This window comes from Urocitellus parryii, chromosome 6 (genome assembly GCF_045843805.1).
Source record: "Urocitellus parryii isolate mUroPar1 chromosome 6, mUroPar1.hap1, whole genome shotgun sequence".
Taxonomy (NCBI): Eukaryota; Metazoa; Chordata; class Mammalia; order Rodentia; family Sciuridae; genus Urocitellus; species Urocitellus parryii.
Genome location: NC_135536.1, coordinates 78961067 through 78976781, shown reverse-complemented (window position 1 = coordinate 78976781; position 15715 = coordinate 78961067). Strand labels below are relative to the sequence as shown.

Sequence of the window (15715 nt, the reverse complement as noted above, 5' to 3'; positions counted from 1 at the left end):
ATGGAGAACAAGAACGGCACAGTGGTGACTGAATTCATCCTCCTTGGTCTGACCCAGTCTCAAGAGATTCAGCTTCTGGTCTTTGTCTTAGTTTTAATTTTCTACCTCATCATCCTCCCTGGAAACTTCCTCATCATCCTCACCATCAGGTCAGACCCTGGGCTCTCAGCCCCCCTCTACTTCTTCCTGGGCAACTTGGCCTTCCTGGATGCCTCCTACTCCTTCATTGTGGCTCCCAGGATGTTAGCGGACTTCCTCTCTGAGAAGAAGGTGATCTCCTACAGAGGCTGCATCACCCAGCTCTTCTTCTTGCACTTCCTTGGAGGTGGAGAGGGGCTGCTCCTGGTTGTCATGGCCTTTGACCGCTACATCGCCATCTGCCGGCCTTTGCACTACTCAACTGTCATGAGCCCTAGAGCCTGCTATGTGATGCTGCTGGCTCTGTGGCTGGGAGGCTTTATCCACTCCATTATCCAGGTGGCCCTCATCCTCCGCCTGCCCTTCTGTGGCCCAAACCAGCTGGACAACTTCTTCTGTGATGTGCCACAGGTCATCAAGCTGGCCTGCACTGACACCTTTGTGGTGGAGCTCCTGATGGTCTTCAACAGTGGTCTAATGACCCTGTTGTGCTTCCTGGGCCTTCTGGCCTCCTATGCCGTCATCCTCTGCAGAGTACATGGGTCTTCCTCTGAGGGGAAGAGCAAGGCCATGTCCACGTGCACCACACACATCATTGTTATATTCCTCATGTTTGGGCCTGGCATCTTCATCTATACTCGCCCATTCAGAGCTTTCCCGGCTGACAAGGTGGTTTCCCTCTTTCATACAGTCATTTTTCCATTGTTGAATCCTGTAATTTATACTCTTCGTAACCAGGAAGTGAAGGCTTCCATGAAGAAGCTGTTTCATCAGCACATACCCTAAAAAGGGGGGGAAAAGAATTAGAAAATCAGGGCTGTGGGTTGGGATCTGAAACTTATGTATTCATTTCTAAAAGATTGAATTTATTGAGTACCCTGAATTAGTCAGAATCCTATTCTAGGCACTGAAGAAAGAGTTATTAATGAGACAGATAGTCATTGCTATATTGGAGATACTTAAGTGGGAACAGATAGTTATTAAGGTAAAAAATAAACACCATGGTTTCAGGAGGCAATATCATTCTGAAAATAACCAAAAGGAAAAGTGAAGTAATAGATTGTGACTCTGAATTGTGGGCAGTCAATTTATTTATTTTTTTATTGACAAACAAGCACTTCTTGAGGAAATGACATTTTGAGTGATATCTAGATAAACTGAGAGTTGATCAAGCCAACATCTGGGATACAAATCAGATAAGGGTTGTAGGTGGTACAAAAGCCTAAAGGTGATAATACATCTGGTCTATTTGAATACTACAGCAAAGTCCAAGTTGTCTAGAATATAGTAAGTGAATGTGAAAATGATTAGAATTGGAATTGGAGATACTGGTAGTATCTAAAACATATGGTCCACAAAGTGAATATGAAAAATTTTATTGTAATTGCAATAAGAAGTCATTTTAAGTCTTTAAGCAATATAATGATTCCTCTACCATAGATTTATAAATAACTTAGAGGCTGTAAACTCAAGATTCTGCACAGTTATTACAGAGTTGAAAAATATTATTAAGAGAAAAATATTTCATTTTATTTTTTTCTAGAGCTTCATGATTACCCCTTGCATATTGTTATGATTTCTAGCTATATGTTTGACTTACCTCCAATTGCTTTCCTTGAATATAATAGAGATAGTTCCCTGGTAGACCAATCAGAATTCTGGGTCAGGTTACAAAAAACATGCCAGTTATTTTTAAACAAAATGTCATTTAATGTAGAGAATTAGGTGCTGACAAAATAGTGGAAAGTCTGGAAGAACAGACTATTGTCTGGGCATCCAGAGATGACTCTTGGAACAATTCTGTATTGTTACAGGAGTGGGTCCTTCCTACATTTTTAGCCATTTTCTGCTTGAAAAAATAATCAAGACTTCACCTGGCATCAAGGTGATCCAGAATCACTGTGTACCTGTCAAATCTCCTCTAGTCAAACAGCAGCCTCTCCACCACCACCTCTCTAGTTAACTTAATCCAAATTCAAATCTTGAATGAGTCTGCTGAACTTCCAGCATTTAAAACATTTCTGGAATCCCCAATACAAGGGAGTCTAGGACTAATTTTTAAAATATCCAATAATTTAAAAGAATCCAATATTTGTGAATAATACATGCATGATATAAATATCAAAAGCATAGAAGAAATGACCTCAGTTCTTAAGTAAACCCCACTCCTGCTAAATCTCACTTTTAGTTTATCTCCTTTCTCACTGAGAAAAGGGGAAGAGAATCCTTCCATGTCCTCCCACACCAGCTATCTGAACACTCGCCTGTGATCAGTTTCCTTTAGTCTCTGCTGATACTGGGTGACCTGATGCTGCCCATAAGGTCAAACTGTACCTATGCACTGGATTCTGTCCCCTCCTTATGTAAGGCAATAACTGTGGTAGCCCTCCTTTTTCTTTCCTATACCCCAAAAGGTTTTTTCTCCCTCCTCATATGACAATATTTCCTTCATCCTACCTAAGAACTATTTGTCATGGTTCTGTTACTTGCTTTTTCTTCTTCTCTTTACAATAAAGCTCCTCAAGTGTTGTTTACATTTCTTTTTAAGTTAATAGACTTTTTTTTCAGACTAGTTTTAGCTTTATAGAAATTTGAGCAGAAAAAAATACAGCATTATTATATGTCCTCTTCTCTCACCTCAAACTAATTTCTTTTATTGTAAACATCTTGCATTAGTGCAGTATATTTATTATAATTAATGAATAGTGAACATTATTATTAAAGTCCATAACTTATTTTAGGATTCATGCTTTGTTTCATAAAGTTTTATGGATTTTAATAAATACTTGCTATCTATTTTGACAAATGTTTTTCATCATTACAATATACTACAGAATAACTTGATTGGCCTAAAAATCCTTTGTATGCCATCTATTTATCTGCTCCCTCCCTGCCCCCAACTTAGCCTTAACAATCGCTGATTTTTTGGTTGTCTCTGTAGTTTTGCATTTTCTAGAATGCCATGTAGTTGGGAATCATATAGAATGTAGCTTTTTAGACTGGTGTTAATACTTCTGCTTCCCATTTATTTCCCTTCCAATTCACCCAATCATGCCAGTTAAACTGTTCCTGTGATTATGAATAATGCTCAGTGGTCCTTGCTCGGTTCTTACCATCTTTGACCTCTGAGCAGTGTTTGACATGGTAAATCACTCTCTCCCCAGGACCCCCACTTTCCTAAACTCTTTTTTTACCTGACCGGCTGTCCTGCTGTCCTCTTGTTCCTCCATGAGAGTTTCTTCTTAGCTACCCGACTGCCTTGGTTGAATTTCATCTACATGTGAATGGCCTCTAGACTCACTCCTTCCTGTGAACTGTCAGCTCCTGTACTCAGAAGTGTATGCCACAGCTATGGATCCACTTTGATGTCTTCATATCCCCTCAAGTGTAGCATCCCAGGCTGACCCCTGACCTCCACCCCCTCTATTCTCCATTTTACCACCTAATTTTGGTCCATTGCAATTCTGACTTTCCAGTCTCTGGTCCCAAATCCAGGATTCATAATATTTTGATCATACCACGTTCCACGTGAGATCTTCCCTGACCGCCTTATTGACATTTGCTATGTACTCCCACATACTTCACGTCCCCCTTTGTCCACAGCACTTATCATCATTTAGCATAGCACATATTTCACCTACTCATTTTAATGTCTGTCTTTACATCATGCTATGTAACCTCCATAAAAGGCAGCGACTCATTTGTTTTTTTCTACAGCTTGACACAAAGTGTTCAGTATTTATTAAATAAATGAATAAAAGAATAGTATGAAAAATTTCTCCGATTCCACCACTTAGAAATATCTAACATTAAAATTTTTATAAAAGAGCAAGGTGACTATAGTTTACAATAGCCTATTATACATTTATTAATAACTAGAAGAAAGGAGTCTGAAGTTTTGAAACAAAGTAATGGTAGGAGATGGAAATATTAATCACCCTGATTTGATCAAGACACATGGTATACATGATACATGTACACGTCATATATGTGTAATGAAATATTACACTATACTTCAAAACTTATATACTTAATTTTCATACAAGTTTTTACTTTTAAAAATTTGTATCCATTTTATCCATTTGACTTGTAGCACCTATAGACATAAGAGGAAAATTAACTCTCCTATTCATGCTTCTTTTTTAAAAAAATTTATTTATTTACTTATTTTTTTGAGTACCAGGGATTGAACTCAGGGGTGTTTTACCACTGAGTCATACCCTGAACCCATTTTTATTTTTATTTTGAGACATGGTCTTACTAAGTTCCTTAGGGCCTCACCAAGTTGCTGAGGCTGACTTTGAACCTGTGATCCTCCTGCCTCAGCCTCCCAAGCCACGATGTCCCAGCACCCAGCAAGTTTTTAAACAATTCTTAAAACTGGTATTTTTGCTTCTGATCATGGTGAAATAACAGGAATTGAATTTGCCTTCCTGCCTGAAACAGCATCAACAACAAAAAAGGAATGAACAGAATCTGGCACAATAGATATCAAGACACTGAACATCAGGCAACAAGTGGTAAGAATAAGTCAGTTCAACTCCATGGTTGCCCAGCTTGTTATCCTGAGAGGATTTCCAGGTCAGACACAAGAAGAAGGGTAAGAGTTTCTAGGTGACCCAGCATTCTGTACATCTGGGCTGGCAGGACAGGGTGACAGAGAAGACTGTTTTTTTCTAGCAAGAACCTTTAATGCCAGGAACTTTCCATTAAGCACTGTTGTATATGCATCACATGAATGTTGATTTCATGCTCCTTTTTTTCATTAAATTAAAAATACTTCTAATTTCTATTGTGAATTCTTCTTTGACTCATTTTATTTTGAAATGTATTGCTTAATTGGCAATGGTTGGGGAATTTTTGGATCGTCTCTCTTCTGATTTCCAAAATTCCATTGGGATGAGAAATATTTTGCATGATTTAAATTCTTCCACATCTGTTAAGACCCTGGGCAGGGTACAACTTTGTAACTATTACATAAACACTCTTAAGTTTTTTTTTTTTTTTTCGTGATTTTTAGCTGCCGTGTCCTCTATAATATGTCAACTAACACAATTCTGTTGATAATGTGTCTTACTAATTTTATTTATTTCTTCTATCATTTACTGAGAAAAAAGTGTTAAAATCTAAAACAATAAAGCTTCTTTGTTTCTCCTTTCAATCCTACCAGTTTTAGGTTTATAAATTTTAAAGATACGCTCTTAGGGGCATACACATTCAGGATTGTTTTCTCTTGAGTTATTGACCACTCTCTCATGTTTCTTCCTCTTTGTCTCTGATGATATTACTAAACTGAAGTGTTTTCTCAATGTCAACCTAGCCACCTCAGACTTCTCTTAATAGTGTTTATAAATGTAGCTTTTTAAATCCTTTTATTTAGGACTTGTATTTTCATACTTGACATGGTTTTCTTATCACTCAGATCTAGTGGCACCTTTTGTACCTATTTTGAACAAGGTAGTCACACTTTTCCATATATTTGTTGTCATTTGTATGTCTTCTCTGAAGTAATTTTTTGTCCATTTTTTATTATTGTGTTGTAGGTATATGTAAGAGTGGAGTCCATTCTGATATTAATACATGCATGTAATATAATTTGTTCCACTTCAATTCTCCAGATTTCCCCTTTGCTTTCCCTCCTCTCTTTCCCTATCTCTTTCCTCTACTCTATTGGTCTGCATTCTATTGTTTTTAAAAATTGATATATTATAGAGAGATCCAACATGGCGGCGGGCGCAGAGAGATCAAGTCTCTGACCTCTTCAGCTGTGCGGGCATAGGGAGTCGTAAACAGTCTAAATGCTGTTTGCTCAGGATCACTAGGCAATGCTGAGCTGACGTGGATCTGGGGCAAACAGTCTGGGCCTCTCAGAACACACAATGAGCCCGGATCGGCTGAATTCAAGCTCCAGTTCGCCTGCTTCCCGCAGACAAACAGCTGTGACTCAGCACTAATCCATCCGGCTGAAACAACTGTTCAGCCCTTCTGATCCTATGGAGGTAAATGCCAACCGAGCCTTCATAGGTAGTGGCCACAGGTTTGAAACGGGGATTGGGATAGACAGTAAGGACCCACCCATTGCATTGATCACCCGGCAAAGGGAAACGAACTGTTGCCATTTGCAAGAGATACCACCATGGCAGACAACTGACATCACCAGACTGCGGCGGAGGAGATAACTTCATTGAAACCTGTGGCTACAGGTGTGTAACCCCCTAACCTTCCCTCTTCACACATCGGGGAAACCTTAAGGGCCCCTCCCAACTCTCCCATAAGGGCCCCTCCCAGTTCTCCCGTGAGCGCAATAGCCAGACCGAGGGAATCAGAAGTTGCGGGGGACCCACGGCGCGGAACTCCCAGCTACCGCTCCCACCAGTGCTGACAACTGAGGTCTCTTGCACCAGCTATCAGGGGGGTGGCTACTGGAGGGCAAGTAAAATTCTCTGAGGATTCTCAGCCCCAAGCTCTACAAACTTAGGGTCCAAGGGAATGGCAAAGAGGGAGAGTGTGCCCAGTCGTTCATGAAAACAGGGCTCCCGGGAGCAGCAGACCTGGCGTGTAGCCAGTATTGTGGTGAGCATCACCGGTGAGAGGGGCCTGGCTAGAGGAAAAGTGGGGAAGTGACTAGCCACAAGAGGAGGCCCTAGGCACTCAGGATTGGAGACTCGCTCAGTCTGGGAGGAGGAACTGCTGCACAGTGATTGGTTCCCACGTATTGACAGGAGAAGCTTGGCCTAGTGGGCACAGCAGAGAACTGACGTCACCAGACTGAGGCGGAGGAGATAACTTCATTGAAACCTGCGGCTACAGTGACTTCTTCCATTCCCTTCTAATACCTTTCCTCCCAAGCATCAAATAAATTTATAGGAGTAAACAGTAACTCAGCAGTCAAACAGAACAAGAAGTAACATAAGCAGCATGAAAAAGCAAGGAAGAAAACGAGTACAAACAATGCAGGACAGCCTAAATATTTAGGAGGATCTAGAGTTATCAGAAAAATGGTCATATAAAGAACTCAAGGAACACCTTAGACAGATGGAATGGAACCTTAAAGAGGATATGAGACAGCAAATTCAAACAGTGAAAGAACACATTGATAACGAATTACATAAACAGATAAATGAAGAAGTTAAGCATCTTTATCAGGAGATAGAGATTATAAAAAAAATCAAACAATAATTCTAGAAATGAAGGAAACAATAAACCAAATTAAAAACTCAAGTGAGAGTATCACTAACAGAGTTGAGCAAGTAGAAGCCAGAACATCAGATAATGAAGACAAAATATATCATCTTGAAAAGAGTCTAGCCAACTCAGAAAGGCAGGTAAAAAATCATGAATAAAACATCCAAGAGATATGGGATAACATAAAAAAAACGGGATAGAGGAAGGTATAGAGATTCAAACCAAGGGAATGAGTAACCTGCTAAATGAAATAATTACAGAAAACTTTCCAGAAATAAAAAAGGAAACGGATATACAAATTGTAGATGCATACAGGACACCGAGCATACAAAGTCACAGTAGACCAACGCCAAGACACATTGTTATGAAGATATCCAATATACAGAACAAAGAGAAAATATTAAAAGCTACAAGAGAAAGGAGGCAGATTACATTCAGGGGTAAACCAATAAGGTTAACAATAGATTTTTCATCACAGACCCTGAAAGCAAGAAGGTCATGGAACAATGTATTTCAAACACTGAAAGACAATGGATGCCAACCAAGAATTCTGTATCCAGCAAAATTAAGCTTCAGGTATGACAACAAAATAAAAATCTTTCATGATAAACAAAAGTTAAAAGAATTTGCAGCCAGAAAACCAGCATTGCAAAGCATCTTGAGCAAAACACTACACGAGGAAGAAATGAAAAACAATAACCAAAACCATCAGTGGGAAGGGCCTTGGAAAAGACAGAGGGCGGGGGGGGGGAAAGATAATCATGGAGAAACAAACTAAATTTAAAAAAAAGGATAAATAATCAAACAAGGCTGGAAGTACAAACCATATATCAATAATAACTCTAAATGTTAATGGCTTAAACTCTCCAATAAAGCGACATAGGCTGGTATCATGGATTAAAAAAACAAATCCAACAATATGCTGCCTCCAGGAGACACATCTGATTGGAAAAGACATACACAGGCTGAAGGTGAAAGGATGGGAAAAAATATACCACGCACACTGTCCTCGTAAGCAAGCAGGGGTGGCCATCCTCATATTGAATAAAATCGACTTCAAGACTAAGTTAATCAAAAGGGATAAGGAAGATCCCAGCAGCCTGCAGCAGGGCCCGGAGAGCCAGGCCAACTGATTCGCGTGGCCTGCCCTGTGGCTACAGAAGGCGTGGCGCCTCAGTGAAGCCATTAATTGGCAAGCAGGGAGGTTAGGGAAGGCCATTAGGTGGAATCCCACCAGCCAAGCCCACACGGACCCTTGGGCCGAGCACAGGTTCTCAGAAGGGGAAGGAAGCGGTACAGTCCCATCCCCCACAGCGGACACCCCGCCGAGACAGTCAGCGGCCAGCATCCGGGAAAGCTGAAGGATACACCGCCACTCTCCTTCAGAGTGCGACATCAAAACAGGTCGGTGTCATTCAGCTCACCCCACAGACAGCGGGAATTCGCATAAAATCTCTCCTAGGCTTGCCGGGAGAGGGAGTATCAAGCTGAGACTCCATACAGGCCAGGGGGAATCCAGAGACACCTGACCTCCAACCCCTCCTCCCAGTAGCAGCCAAAAGGAAACCTGGCTAGCCAGCGCTGGGGGAGGGGCAAGCAGAAAAAATCAAAGTGATAGAGTGCCAGGGATCCCAGCAGCCTGCAGCAGGGCCCGGAGAGCCAGGCCAACTGATACGCGTGGCCTGCCCTGCGGCTACAGAAGGCGTGGCGCCTCAGTGAAGCCATTAATTGGCAAGCAGGGAGGTTAGGGAAGGCCATTAGGTGGAATCCCACCAGCCAAGCCCACACGGACCCTTGGGCCGAGCACAGGTTCTCAGAAGGGGAAGGAAGCGGTACAGTCCCATCCCCCACAGCGGACACCCCGCCGAGGCAGTCAGCGGCCAGCATCCGGGAAAGCTGAAGGATACACCGCCACTCTCCTTCAGAGTGCGACATCAAAACAGGTCGGTGTCATTCAGCTCACCCCACAGACAGCGGGAATTCGCATAAAATCTCTCCTAGGCTTGCTGGGAGAGGGAGTATCAAGCTGAGACTCCATACAGGCCAGGGGGAATCCAGAGACACCTGACCTCCAACCCCTCCTCCCAGTAGCAGCCAAAAGGAAACCTGGCTAGCCAGCGCTGGGGGAGGGGCAAGCAGAAAAAATCAAAGTGATAGAGTGCCAGGGATCCCAGCAGCCTGCAGCAGGGCCCGGAGAGCCAGGCCAACTGATTCGCGTGGCCTGCCCTGCGGCTACAGAAGGCGTGGCGCCTCAGTGAAGCCATTAATTGGCAAGCAGGGAGGTTAGGGAAGGCCATTAGGTGGAATCCCACCAGCCAAGCCCACACGGACCCTTGGGCCGAGCACGGGTTCTCAGAAGGGGAAGGAAGCGGTACAGTCCCATCCCCCACAGCGGACACCCCGCCGAGGCAGTCAGCGGCCAGCATCCGGGAAAGCTGAAGGATACACCGCCACTCTCCTTCAGAGTGCGACATCAAAACAGGTCGGTGTCATTCAGCTCACCCCACAGACAGCGGGAATTCGCATAAAATCTCTCCTAGGCTTGCCGCTGAGCCTCCATACAGGCCAGGGGGAAACCAGAGACACCTGACCTCCAACCCCTCCTCCCAGTAGCAGCCAAAAGGAAACCTGGCTAGCCAGCGCTGGGGGAGGGGCAAGCAGAAAAAATCAAAGTGATAGAGTGCCAGGGATCCCAGCAGCCTGCAGCAGGGCCCGGAGAGCCAGGCCAACTGATTCGCGTGGCCTGCCCTGCGGCTACAGAAGGCGTGGCGCCTCAGTGAAGCCATTAATTGGCAAGCAGGGAGGTTAGGGAAGGCCATTAGGTGGAATCCCACCAGCCAAGCCCACACGGACCCTTGGGCCGAGCTCGGGTTCTCAGAAGGGGAAGGAAGCGGTACAGTCCCATCCCCCACAGCGGACACCCCGCCGAGGCAGTCAGCGGCCAGCATCCGGGAAAGCTGAAGGATACACCGCCACTCTCCTTCAGAGTGCGACATCAAAACAGGTCGGTGTCATTCAGCTCACCCCACAGACAGCGGGAATTCGCATAAAATCTCTCCTAGGCTTGCCGGGAGAGGGAGTATCAAGCTGAACCTCCATACAGTCTAGGGGGAATCCAGAGACACCTGACCTCCAACCCCTCCTCCCAGTAGCAGCCAAAAGGAAACCTGGCTAGCCAGCGCTGGGGGAGGGGCAAGCAGAAAAAATCAAAGTGATAGAGTGCCAGGGATCCCAGCAGCCTGCAGCAGGGCCCGGAGAGCCAGGCCAACTGATTCGCGTGGCCTGCCCTGTGGCTACAGAAGGCGTGGCGCCTCAGTGAAGCCATTAATTGGCAAGCAGGGAGGTTAGGGAAGGCCATTAGGTGGAATCCCACCAGCCAAGCCCACACGGACCCTTGGGCCGAGCACAGGTTCTCAGAAGGGGAAGGAAGCGGTACAGTCCCATCCCCCACAGCGGACACCCCGCCGAGACAGTCAGCGGCCAGCATCCGGGAAAGCTGAAGGATACACCGCCACTCTCCTTCAGAGTGCGACATCAAAACAGGTCGGTGTCATTCAGCTCACCCCACAGACAGCGGGAATTCGCATAAAATCTCTCCTAGGCTTGCCGGGAGAGGGAGTATCAAGCTGAGCCTCCATACAGGCCAGGGGGAATCCAGAGACACCTGACCTCCAACCCCTCCTCCCAGTAGCAGCCAAAAGGAAACCTGGCTAGCCAGCGCTGGGGGAGGGGCAAGCAGAAAAAATCAAAGTGATAGAGTGCCAGGGATCCCAGCAGCCTGCAGCAGGGCCCGGAGAGCCAGGCCAACTGATTCGCGTGGCCTGCCCTGCGGCTACAGAAGGCGTGGCGCCTCAGTGAAGCCATTAATTGGCAAGCAGGGAGGTTAGGGAAGGCCATTAGGTGGAATCCCACCAGCCAAGCCCACACGGACCCTTGGGCCGAGCACGGGTTCTCAGAAGGGGAAGGAAGCGGTACAGTCCCATCCCCCACAGCGGACACCCCGCCGAGGCAGTCAGCGGCCAGCATCCGGGAAAGCTGAAGGATACACCGCCACTCTCCTTCAGAGTGCGACATCAAAACAGGTCGGTGTCATTCAGCTCACCCCACAGACAGCGGGAATTCGCATAAAATCTCTCCTAGGCTTGCCGCTGAGCCTCCATACAGGCCAGGGGGAAACCAGAGACACCTGACCTCCAACCCCTCCTCCCAGTAGCAGCCAAAAGGAAACCTGGCTAGCCAGCGCTGGGGGAGGGGCAAGCAGAAAAAATCAAAGTGATAGAGTGCCAGGGATCCCAGCAGCCTGCAGCAGGGCCCGGAGAGCCAGGCCAACTGATTCGCGTGGCCTGCCCTGCGGCTACAGAAGGCGTGGCGCCTCAGTGAAGCCATTAATTGGCAAGCAGGGAGGTTAGGGAAGGCCATTAGGTGGAATCCCACCAGCCAAGCCCACACGGACCCTTGGGCCGAGCTCGGGTTCTCAGAAGGGGAAGGAAGCGGTACAGTCCCATCCCCCACAGCGGACACCCCGCCGAGGCAGTCAGCGGCCAGCATCCGGGAAAGCTGAAGGATACACCGCCACTCTCCTTCAGAGTGCGACATCAAAACAGGTCGGTGTCATTCAGCTCACCCCACAGACAGCGGGAATTCGCATAAAATCTCTCCTAGGCTTGCCGGGAGAGGGAGTATCAAGCTGAACCTCCATACAGTCTAGGGGGAATCCAGAGACACCTGACCTCCAACCCCTCCTCCCAGTAGCAGCCAAAAGGAAACCTGGCTAGCCAGCGCTGGGGGAGGGGCAAGCAGAAAAAATCAAAGTGATAGAGTGCCAGGGATCCCAGCAGCCTGCAGCAGGGCCCGGAGAGCCAGGCCAACTGATTCGCGTGGCCTGCCCTGTGGCTACAGAAGGCGTGGCGCCTCAGTGAAGCCATTAATTGGCAAGCAGGGAGGTTAGGGAAGGCCATTAGGTGGAATCCCACCAGCCAAGCCCACACGGACCCTTGGGCCGAGCACAGGTTCTCAGAAGGGGAAGGAAGCGGTACAGTCCCATCCCCCACAGCGGACACCCCGCCGAGACAGTCAGCGGCCAGCATCCGGGAAAGCTGAAGGATACACCGCCACTCTCCTTCAGAGTGCGACATCAAAACAGGTCGGTGTCATTCAGCTCACCCCACAGACAGCGGGAATTCGCATAAAATCTCTCCTAGGCTTGCCGGGAGAGGGAGTATCAAGCTGAGCCTCCATACAGGCCAGGGGGAATCCAGAGACACCTGACCTCCAACCCCTCCTCCCAGTAGCAGCCAAAAGGAAACCTGGCTAGCCAGCGCTGGGGGAGGGGCAAGCAGAAAAAATCAAAGTGATAGAGTGCCAGGGATCCCAGCAGCCTGCAGCAGGGCCCGGAGAGCCAGGCCAACTGATTCGCGTGGCCTGCCCTGCGGCTACAGAAGGCGTGGCGCCTCAGTGAAGCCATTAATTGGCAAGCAGGGAGGGTAGGGAAGGCCATTAGGTGGAATCCCACCAGCCAAGCCCACACGGACCCTTGGGCCGAGCACGGGTTCTCAGAAGGGGAAGGAAGCGGTACAGTCCCATCCCCCACAGCGGACACTCCACCGAGGCAGTCAGCGGCCAGCATCCGGGAAAGCTGAAGGATACACCGCCACTCTCCTTCAGAGTGCAACATCAAAACAGCGGACACTCCATCCAGGCAGTCAGTGGACACCATCCGGGAAAGCTGAAGAATACACCACCACTCTCCAACAGCTTGCAACATCAAAACAGCCACCAGCAGGACCCCGGAGATCCAGGCCAACTGATTCGCGCGGCCTGCCCTGCAGCTACAGAAGGCGTGGCGCCTCAGAGAAGCCATTAATTAGCAAGCAGGGAGGTTAGGGACTGCCATTAGGTGGAATCCCGCCAGCCAAGCCCACCGCCCACGCCCGGAACAGGCCCAGCGATCTGCCAGCATTGTAGTCACAATACCCCAATTGGAATAGGGACAGAGCAGAGCCGCCTTCCACTCCCGGAACAGGCCCAGAGAGCCGCCAGCGTGGTAGACACGTCACCCCAATTGGAGTAGGGGCACAGCCGCTGCCCGCACCTGCAAGGGAGACTTTTCAAGTATACAAGAGCAACATAAATAAATAGGGGGTAAATTTCAAAACACAACAGTTGCACCAAGCAGAAAGAAACGCGAGCAGTATGAAAAGACAAGGAAAGAAAGGTCCACAAGCAATGCAGGTCAACTCAACTTTAGAAGAGGTAATAGCTGCAACAGATGGAATATCAGATAAAGAGTTCAGGATATATATGCTTCAGATGATCTGGAGTCTCAAGGAAGACATGAGACAGCAAAATCAGACAATGAAAGATCACATTGACAAACAAATCCAGGAAGTAAAAGATCAATTTCACAGGGAGATAGAGGTAATAAAAAACAAACAAATTGAAATTCTAGAAATGCAGGAAACAATAAACCAACTTAAAAACTCAATTGAGAATACTACCAGCAGAGTAGATCACTTAGAAGAGAGAACATCAGACAATGAAGACAAAGTATTTCAACTGGAAAAGAACATAGACAGCTCAGCAAGTCTGCTAAGAAACCATGAGCAGAACATCCAAGAATTATGGGACAATATCAAAAGACCAAATTTAAGAGTCATTGGGATACAGGAAGGCACAGAGCTCCATTCCAAAGGAATAAACAGTCTATTCAGTGAAATAATACGAGAAAACTTCCCAGAATTGAAGATTGAGACAGAATCCCAAATCCTAGAAGCCTACAGGACGCCGAATGTGCAAAATCATAAGAGATCCACACCTAGACACATTATAATGAAGATGTCCAACATACAGAATAAGGAGAGAATTTTAAAAGCTGCAAGAGAAAGAAAGCAGATTACATTTAGGGGTAAACCAATCAGGATAACAGCTGATCTCTCAACACAGACTCTGAAAGCTAGAAGATCCTGGAATAACATATTTCAAACACTGAAAGACAATGGGCTCCAACCAAGAATCGTGTATCCAGCGAAATTAAGCTTCAGGTTAGAAGATGAAATTAAAACCTTCCACAATAAACAAAAGTTAAAAGAATTCGCAGCTAGAAAACCATCTCTTCAAAAAATCCTTGGCAAAACATTACAGGAAGAGGAAATGGAAAACAACATTGAAAACCAACAATGGGAGGTAGGACAGTAAAGGGGGGAAAGTAGTCAAAGAGGATAACAAATCAGGTTTAGTAACATCAATAAACAAATATGGATAGAAGAACAAACCATATCTCAATAATAACCCTAAATGTTAATGGCTTAAACTCACCAATTAAGAGACATAGGCTAGTAGAATGGATCAAAAAACAAGACCCAACAATATGCTGTCTACAGGAGACGCATTTGATAGGAAAAGATATACATAGACTGAAGGTGAAAGGTTGGGAAAAATCATATCACTCATATGGACCGCGGAAACAAGCAGGAGTGTCCATACTCATATCTAATAAAATAGATTTCAAGCCAAAGCTAATCAAAAGGGATATAGAAGGACACTTCATACTGCTCAAGGGAACCATACACCAACAAGACATAACAATCATAAATATATATGCCCCAAATAATGGTGCAGCTGTATTCATCAAGCAAACTCTTCTCAAGTTCAAGAGTCTAATAGACCAACATACAATAATCATGGGAGACTTCAACACACCTCTCTCACCACTGGACAGATCTTCCAAACAAAAGTTAAATAAGGAAACTATAGAACTCAATAACACAATTAACAACCTAGACTTAATTGACATATACAGACTATACCACCCAACATCAAGTAGCTACACTTTTTTCTCAGCAGCACATGGAACCTTCTCAAAAATAGACCATATACTATGTCACAGGGCAACTCTTAGACAATACAAAGGGGTAGAGATAATACCATGCATCTTATCTGATCATAATGGAATGAAACTGAAAATCAATGATAAAAGAAGAAAGGAAAAAGCAAGCATCACCTGGAGAATGAACAATAGGTTGCTGAGTGATCAATGGGTTTTAGAAGACATCAAGGAGGAAATTAAAAAATTCCTAGAGTTAAATGAAAACACAGACACAACATATCGGAATCTATGGGACACATTGAAAGCAGTTCTAAGAGGAAAATTCATTGCTTGGAGTTCATTCCTCAAAAAAAGAAAAAACCAACAAATAAATGATCTCATACTTCATCTCAAAATCCTAGAAAAAGAAGAGCAAAACAACAGCAAAAGAAGTAGAAGGCAAGAAATAATTAAAATCAGAGCTGAAATTAATGAAATTGAAACAAAAGAAACAATTGAAAAAATTGACAAAACTAAAAGCTGGTTCTTTGAAAAAATAAATAAAATTGACAGACCCTTAGCCATGCT

At 45.4% G+C, this 15715-nt stretch overlaps 1 protein-coding gene across 1 annotated transcript; it reads left to right on the top strand.

Moving 5' to 3' along the window:
* Nucleotides 1-924, top strand: LOC113199147 (olfactory receptor 4N2). Its single transcript, XM_026412031.2, has one exon. It carries the CDS (start codon nucleotides 1-3, stop codon nucleotides 922-924), a length of 924 nt encoding a protein of 307 aa, XP_026267816.1.
* The last annotated feature ends 14791 nt before the right edge of the window (nucleotides 925-15715 follow it).